Source organism: Nelumbo lutea, chromosome 5 (assembly GCF_056320005.1).
Source record: "Nelumbo lutea isolate HS-2025 chromosome 5, American lotus-T2T, whole genome shotgun sequence".
In the NCBI taxonomy this organism is placed as follows: Eukaryota; Viridiplantae; Streptophyta; class Magnoliopsida; order Proteales; family Nelumbonaceae; genus Nelumbo; species Nelumbo lutea.
The window spans coordinates 51275314-51284669 of record NC_142688.1 but is presented as its reverse complement, the minus strand read 5'-3'; the positions used below and the strand labels follow the sequence as shown (position 1 = coordinate 51284669).

Here is a 9356-nt window from a genome sequence, read left to right as displayed (position 1 = left end):
AGGCTGAGAGGTTAAGTGTAAGAGACCATTACAAGGTTGATTACCTAATGGGCTTTATCTTGCTTAAGTCCATTATCCTCGAGTCTTCATAGGGTGGCTGAACCCAATGATCATTTAGGTATAAATGTCGGGCCCAAATTGAGCCCATGCTGATTGGCTAAGGGGTTCACTACTCGGAATAGTAAATTCACCCTAACCTCATTTAGAGGTGGGGCCGGACCCTTGTGGACTTGAGTGAGACCGTTGTGGGGTCCCACGCCATACAATATCAAGCCTTAATTGGCCATGCAACACCTAGGGTCGTGAGCCTTTGAAGAAAATGGGCCAAAGGCCCAATATTAATAAGATTAATTAAGTTGTCATATGACAACTGGTCTAGATCAAATTTGGGTTTGGTATTAGGTATGGAGAACTCATCCTCTTAAGAGGATAAGGTTTATCTCTTAATAGAGTCCAAATCCAAATCAGATGTGGATAATCTCCTAATTAGATTAGGAAAGTTCTCCATAAGGAGATAAAAGAAGAAGAGGGTGAACTAGACTAAAACACTTTACTCTCTTGTTCACTCTTTTTTTTCTTATCAATAACATATTCATTCAATTCATTGAAATATCAAACTATTTACAGCAAGGAAGACAAAAACTCTTATCTTCTGAGTACAACTTAAACCCTCCAAAGAGAGAAACAAGGAAACAAAAGAAACAATTAAGTTACAGCTTAGCCCAAAACATCGCTTCCCTTTCTATCCCTTGTTTAGCTAACCCATCAGCCAAAGAGTTAGCTGATCTCTTAACCCACTGCATCCTGATTTCCATCTCCCGCACCAGCCACCTGGATTTCCTCTTTTCATTTCTGTAATTCCATAAACCGTAGTTGTCTTTAATCAGCCACCCTATCACCACCTCCGAGTCCCCTTCGATTATGAGTTTCCTGGCATTCAACTCCTTGGCTTTCTGAACTCCTTCCATAACTACCAAGATCTCAGCTCTAAGGGAAGCTCTCACACCAATTGGGCCTGAGAACAGGGCAAAAACGACCCCGTTCTCATCCCTAAAAACACCTCCAATCCCTAATTTTCCTGGGTTCCCCCTATAACTCCCATCAAAATTTAACTTTAAGAAGCTAGCAGGTGGGGGAGTCCAAGACACCCTTATTACTGATTTGATCTGAGTGCAGTTTGCAATCTCACCCCACTTTCTCAGCATGTCTTCCACTGTGTAGTTTGTAAATAGCTCTAGTGATTTCAGCCATTGTACCGCCCTTATGTGGATCATAGCCTTCACATCTTCAGCCCCTCTCTCATTTTCTGAGAAGATCCTAGTATTTCTTTCTTCCCATAATGTCTAGCATACTGCAGCCCTCAGACCTCTCCACATAGTCCTTCCCCTTTTCATGTGCCACCTGAAAGAGGAAGGGAAAAAAAGGCTTTGCAAGTCTGATGGAGGGTTCCACCTACACCCAAAGAGAGAACAAGCCCACTCTCAAATTGACTTTGCAAATTGGCAAGACACCAATAAGTGAAAACCAGTCTCCCCATCCGCTTTGCAAAGAACACACCAATGAGGTGACAAACAAGTATTGGGTCTCTTCTTTTGGAGCATCCCCAGTGTTGAATCTTTCCAAATAGGCTTCCCAACAAAAACTACCAACCCTAGGAGGAATCGGTCTGCACCAAACCTCACTAACCGGGAAAGGGGAGGTTGCAGGACTAGTGGACTGGCAAAGGACTTTGAAGGAAGCACAAGAAAAATAGCCCGTGGGGGTAGGGGTCCAAATTCTAGAGTCCACCATAGAAGGGTCCAAGAAAACATTATCAAGAAGTTCAAAGAGATTCGAAATACAATCAAGATCTGAGTCCCTCACAGCCCTCCTCAGACCCAGGTTCCACCCAAACCCCGAACTAGAAGAGGAAGGGGTGATGAAAGAAGAAACTGGCTCATCTTTAAATTCAGATAGAGCATACAAAGAAGGAAAGTGTTCCTTAAGAGGAACATTCCCCACCCAAATATGTTCCCAAAATTTAGTGGCATTACCTGAATTCAAATCATACCTGAGATGAGGGGAGAAGGCTGGAAGCAAATCATAAATGGCTTTCCAAGGTGAAGTGCTTGTGGTCCTTGCTCTGATTCCAGCATCCCATCCATCTTGCTCCAGCCCATGTATGCTTGCCACTATTCTAGCCCATAGCTTCTGCCACTCCAGAGGGAGCCTCCACAACCATTTTCCCAGAAGGGCCGAATTCCTTATCCCAATGTTCCCAAGCCCCAAACCCCCATAGTTTTTACTTCTGGTCACCACCTTCCAACTAACCCTGTGGTCCCTCTTCTCCTCTCCCAACTCCCAAAGGAAATCTCTCATCAACCTCTCCAACCTACTAGAAACCTTCCCTGGAATCTTAAACACTGAAAGAAATTAAATGGGTAAGTTTGCTAATGTGACCTTAATCAGTGTAATCCTACCACCCAGAGAGAGATAATTCTTCTTCCAAAATACAAGTCTTTTTTCAAATCTTTCCACCATTGAGTTCCAAAAGCTCTCCCTCTTAGGATTATCTCCTAGGGGCAGCCCTAGATAGTTCAGAGGCCACCCTGATACTTCACACTCCAGTACTTCTGCACTCTCCCTTAACTCTCTCTCCTCCAGATTCACCCCCACTACACAACTCTTCCCAAAGTTCACCTTCAAATATGACACCTGCTCAAATAGCTGAATCACCAGTTTCAAATTTCTTATGAAGCTCATGTTACCTCCTTCACAAAATAGGATTGTATCATCAGCAAACTGTAAGTGAGTGGGATGTTCTTCCTTCCAACCCTCCAACCTCTAATGAGACCCTAGAGTTTGTCCTATGGATCAACTTCCCCAAAACATTAGCAACCAATAAAAGCAAAAATGGAGATAAGGGGTCTCCCTGCCTTATACCCCTAGTGGTTGGGAAGAAATCCACCACTATCCCATTCACTAGCACTGAATAATGACAATTCCGAACACAACCCATGATTCATTTTCACCATTTGGCCCCAAACCCCATTTTGATCATAACCTTCCTTAAGAACTAACTTCCAATCCACCATATTATAAGCTTTCTCCAAATCGAACTTACACACCACCCCCTTTTTTTATCCTTCTTGAAATTCTCCACACTCTCATTGGCAATTAGGATTTGATATGTGATATGTCTTCCACTTACAAAGGCACCTTGATTTTGTTCAATTATGTCTGGCAATACCCTCTTCAACCTCAAAGATAACACCTTTGCAATGATCTTGTACAAACTGTTTACTAGACTGATTGGTCTGAAATCCCTTGGATGCAATGCTTCTTTCTTTTCGGGAATCAGAGCTATAAAAGTGGAATTCACCCCTGGATTAACAATTCTCTCTTGTTCACTCTTCTTCTCTTTTGTCTCCTAAGAAACCCTAAAATGACTTAGGCTTTCAAGAAGTGATTTAGAACGGTTTTCTTCTTTGTTTTTGCAAGAAAAACTCTAAAAAAATTCAAGCTCAATTACCCTACTCAATCCAAACAAGTTGGATAGTAGATTTGCTAAAAACAAGTGTTGCTGAATCGAATCTCTGTACACTGCACCATCTTCAATTGGAGAACGGTTTTGGGTTTGATATTGGGCATGTACTACCCCCTTGGGAGCTGCGATTTCTGGTCTCTGTATCAGGTATATCCTCCCTTCCTTTTGGTTCCAAATCTGGTCCAGTTCGATGCAAGAACGATCCTGAAATTTCATATTTCAATTTACCAGGAAGTCAGTTCCCGAAAAAGTTAGAAAAATTTTTTGAAATTTTGACTAGCCATCTTGCATGGTTTGGCCATCCATATGATAAATTCTAACCCTATTCAAACAAGAATACAATGAATAGTGTCTTCTTTTGAAGGGCAGTTTTGACATTTTCAACAAACAACTAACAGTCGATTAATGGTAGGGTCCAACTTGACACTTTTTGAAAGTTTAGGTACTGCAGTGACACGTTTGGAAGTTCGGGTACTAACTTGACACTACAGCACTACTCCCAAAATTCAGGGTACTAAAGTGGAATTTACCCAAAATTTTATAATATAAAAAACTGACTTTTGTCTAGTTTCCTAGTTTTATATACCATTCAGCATGTATTTTAATTGAAAAAACAGCAATTCTCTTTATTAAGAATTACCCATTCTTTCTCAGAATAAGCAAGAATTTAAAAAATGAGGCCCATGGCAATGAACCAAAAATGGCTTCAAATTACAAAGAATATTTTAATCTGAAAATCACCGGCACTATAACAATCCTTGAAGTTCACAGAATTTTCAAATAATTTCATTTCTATACCATATAATGTAAAATGTTCTCAATAATACAGATTTTAGAGGTCTGTGAGAACATAAGCCGACCTCCTCTCATTGCTATACATCATATTCTTCTTCTTTTTTTCCTTTTTTGATAAGTGGAAATTTAATTGTATTACCATGGAGGGTGAGAACACTCAAAGGTGTACAAAAATAGTATTACTATATCATTTATTCTTTCAATGGAGACCTCCCCCTTTCAAACATGGATGTGTTTATATTGAAAGGTAATAGTTCTATAGGTTAAGAAACAGTATTAAAAGTTAAAAAGAAAAAAGAAAAAACAGTGGTATTGGATAAGAGGAGAAAGTCTTTATCAGGTGTTATTCTTGTGTGATAAAATTCTGTTTTCCCTGATTTGTATGGTAGTGTTGCAGAATCAATGATGTAAATTGCATGCTGAAGAAAAAGATCACTAAGTATTGAGCTGAGAAGTTCGACTAAAGAGACTCAGGTTAACTGCCTCTTCATTGCTCTGGACACTTGGGCTGTATTTGGCATTCCTTATTTTAAGGACTCATCTCCTTTTTGCAGTTAAAATGCCCCTATGAACACTGAGCTTTTAACAACAAAAGGGAGATAAGTCCTTAAAATAAGGAATGCCAAATGCAGCCTTACTCTCCTTCAATGCAATTTTACGTGATTTGATAGTGGTAGAAGTATAACTGGTATACTATTTTTTTTTCATTTTGTAGACCAAAATATATAATATTCTCCATTTCTCACCTATGGTTATTTACAAGCAGGGAAAGATATATTTTCCTTCCACTTGCTACGTTGGAACTTCTTTCATTAATTTTTTATCAGCAGATTTTCTTTTGTTATTCAAAGGTTTATTCCTTTTCTAGCAAGGACCTTCAAGATATTTCAGTGATTTTCTATAAGTTACGTTGCACTAGGCTGTGCATCACATGGGTCACTTCTAGTAACTTGTATATACTATGAGATGTTCAAGCAGTTTGTGCCAAACCTTCTCAAAAACCCTTCCAAACTCAATCCCTGTCTTTGCTTCACTTACATAAACCTTACAATTTGAAGAAGTTCCATTCCAATCTTAAGATATTGGTTCTTTTTTTCTTTCTATAGAAATTTCTGCATATCCTTATCTGGACCTAACCTCTTACCACCATCATTTATTTTTCAGTTTCCCTCAAATCATTAGTACTACATCAATAGGAAGTTGAATTGAGAGGATGTATGAATTTCACTAATAGACAAAGAATAAGCACATCAATTGGTAAAACCAAGTAACCAACTTCAAGGTGGTAGCTGGTAACCACCATATATCAAAGAGGAGTTATCTATTACTTTAGAGTTCAGCCTTCCTGAAGCAAATATAACTAGAAGTTGAAAGAAGTACAATTCTGTATAATCTAAAGCTACTTGCAAGAAAAAAAAATATCAAGTAATTTTTCCAAACCATTCTTGAAACAAAATAGTCATACACTTAAATGTATCACCAAATTTGAATTCAAGGACAAGCAAACCTTGAGTTAGCAGTTTTTATAAGTCATTGAAAACAAACTATGTACTACAAAACTCAACGTCGTCTCTGGCCAGAACTAAGATTCATCTCCAGCAATTTCTCTAGTGTAACCAACAACCATCCTTCTTCTGTATGAGCAAAGATCTTTTGATTTAAGGATTCCATATAAATGCTCACATTACCAAAGCCATAAATTTGAAGACCATTGTATAGTCTACCAGGCTTAGGTTTAAACAGTAATCCATGTTGCTGTGCATAAGTTTCAATAACTTCCTTTAAGCTCAACTCAGGAACAGCATTCACTCCTTGCTGTTGAGCATGGGCTGCTGCTTTCTGTTGCGCCTCAAATTGCCTTTGCTCCGTCACCCTAAGGTAGCTGATTTTCTCCCTAACCCCAGGTTGCACCACCTCCATACCTTCAACAGCCTGGTTAACCATGTCAAGCCCTACCTTGAACTGATACCATATACGCTCATTTTCCCGCAACTCTTTTGGAAAAAGTTCTTTCCAACCTAAATACCATTTCTCAATTTCATCAAACCTTGGGTTTGAACATAACCAGTGGTATAAAACCTGCTGCCACTTGGTGAAGAAACCCACCTCCAACATAGAAACCATATGATGAATTGGAATAGCATGTCTCCAAGCAATGACCCAATGGAATGGCTCAAGTTTCTGATTTGCAGGGTTTACTTCAAATTCCTGCAGTACATTCACTAGTTTCGGAACTATATATCGAACAATAAGCTGTTCCCAACTGGCAGGATCAAACACAGTCCTCCAAGGAGATAGTACTGTGAGAGCAGATGCATCACTTGGATGCCAAGCATGAAGAACACTTCCCAGTTTGAATCTTATTGTATGATATAGAGTCTCCAATTTCTGTCCCAATAATGGTAACCATGGATGCACCCATACATGGATCGAGACAGTCTCCTGACGAGGGTCCCATGACTCTACAGCATCTGTTAGTTTTGGCATAACCACAGTGTCTAAAATGGTCTGAAGAACTAGGGGAGGCAATAGGTTCTCCCATGATTCTAGAAATCGGAGCATTGGTTCAGGATCTCTGGCTCTCCAGGTATTAGTCCCAGATATCCTCACAGCAGGAAAAATAACCTCCATGACCAACTGGACGTAAGGTGATGTTGCATCTGAAAAGCCAAGAGAATCATCTCCTTGCAACAGACTCTTCCATGAAGACATCACCTCCAACCCATGCAATGGACTCTGAAGTGGATCCCATCCTTGAAACACTCTAATCAGCAAAGGCAATGCAAATGAGCATGCAATGCAAGACAAGTTGCACAGCTTGTAATCATCAGCATATCTTCTCTGTAAGTCATTAAACACCTTTGCAAGTGAATCCAGTGTCAATGTCCCTGACGAGTTTTCCTCACCTATTCGCTCCAGCACCCCAACTATGTCTTCCATGTTATCTAGTTGTTTCTTCTGCTGAGATGCCTCCTTTTGAAGCTTCTCTTTCTCTTTCTGCAAAGTCGCCACTGTCTCCCTCTCATTCCTCAAATCCCTGTCCAATTTCTGAATATCAAGCTCGGCCAAGTCTACTATCAGTCTTATATTATGTTGAAGCTCAGGCATTGGTGTGTCCTCTTCCTTTGCCTTCTCTTCAGCATTCAAATTCTCCAAGTTCGTCAAAACCCGTACCTGCGGTCCCCTCATATCTAGAACCTTCTGAACAACTTCCAGACCCTGCTCCTGCTTTTTCGCAAGCAATTCCTCAGCTGTGATATAATCCTTTTTCTTTCCCCGATTTTGCTTTGACCAAAGTTTCTCTTTTGCCCGCCCAGCAGGCCGAGTCATTCCAGATGAAGGTTTCTTCTCTTCCGCTTCCTCTACAGCAGGTAAACTTGCCTCCTTGTAATCATTAAAACCCATTCCCATGTTCTTCGGCCGCAACTTGGCTTCAATCGGAGTAACAATACCTTGTTCATTCTTACCCAATCCACCTCCCTTGTACCCCATTTTCTCAAGCAATTTCATCCCTATCCCCTTCGTATGCTTCTCAAAATGACCAACATCACCAAATTCTGATTCCTTTCTTCTTCCCTGAGGTTTCTGAGCCAACTTCAATCTCTCCCTCTCTCTCTCCCGCCGCTGCACACCCTCCTTAATAATCCTACCAAACGCAGTCGGAAGAAAAATATCACCATCATCGTCCACATCATTCTCATTACCACCATCTTTCTTCGTCGAATTTTGCCTAAAACCTAATCCCGACCCCACATTCGAACTAAGCCCTAATCCGGCCCTTCCTTCCTCCTCTTCCACCCCCACGTCCTCTTCTCTGTTCCTTTCTTCTTTACTATTCTTATCAATCTCCTGGTTCGGCATCACGGTACCAGTCGACACAAAATTCACCGGCTTCGTGAAATCCGATTTTGAGAAAAAATCTTTCTTCCGCTTCCTGGATGAATCATCATTATCCGAATCACTGTCCGCGAAGACTCCATACAGGACATCTTCCTTTGTCTGCCGTCGCTTCTCCTTGCGCTTCCTGTAATAGAACTCTCCACCAATCCACTGCCCGTCTTCGTAATCGTTTTCCGTTCCAAATCTCTCCATATGCTGGTACTCATCCATTTTCTACGAATACCTCACTTAAATCCTCCAAAGTTTTGAGAAATAGAAGGAAAGCAAGACAAGAGAGACTACAAAAGCGGAGAAATCAAGCAAAACTAACCGGAATGTTCGTTGCAGAAGGAAATATTCTCGACGTTCGTCACTCTGAAAGAGCACCGACTTCTTCACCTCCCGTCATCAGCAGCTCGTCAAAAGTTGCTACGGGCTACGGGCTACGGGCTACGGGCTACGGCATAAGTCGTCTGGGTGAAACCATGTTCAATAGCCGAACGGTTCAGTTAATTTTCTGACCTGAACCGATATATTTTGATATTCTTTTACAAATGTATTTTGATAAATTTTGTTACAACCATTTTTTATATTGTAAATTTTGGTTATTAGTTTTTTATATTTAAATTTGTTATTCAATTTAAGAGATTGAATCAAATTTTATTTCTAAATAATAATCCAATTTATGGATGTAGCATTATTTGAAATGAATTTTTGTTTTTGTTTTCTTTTTAGTAGAGGTTATATTACTACTAACCTTTTTATAAGTAGAGGTTACTACCATTTGAAACTCTTGTTTAAAAGTAGGAGTAATCACTTTTAAAATGTTATATCTTGAGAAAATAAGATGACACTCAAGGTTCAAAATATGGATACACCCGATATGCTAGTAAAGGTGTATCGGGCAGTATCAATAGTTTTTTTTTTTTCAAATCTCATTCAGAGGGACCGATTTAAGGTCTCATCCACCCTTGGACCGATCAAAACCCTGATACACCCTCTGTAGGGGCGTATCAGGAAGCTCCCAATACATATCGATACTTTAAACCTTGATGCCACTTGCATGAGGGAGAAGCTCTCTAGTCTAAAGGTTTTTCTTTATATATAAAAGATATGAACATATCAATTATTTGATAGAAATATCTAAAAATGAAAG

At 39.9% G+C, this 9356-nt stretch overlaps 1 protein-coding gene across 1 annotated transcript; it reads right to left on the bottom strand.

The window, feature by feature from the left end:
- Positions 1–5626: 5626 nt before the first annotated feature.
- Positions 5627–8659, bottom strand: LOC148852356 (septin and tuftelin-interacting protein 1 homolog 1-like). Its single transcript, XM_088942901.1, has one exon. It carries the CDS (start codon positions 8429–8431, stop codon positions 5882–5884), a length of 2550 nt encoding a protein of 849 aa, XP_088799027.1. The 5' UTR covers positions 8432–8659; the 3' UTR covers positions 5627–5881.
- Between the last annotated feature and the right edge of the window lie 697 nt (positions 8660–9356).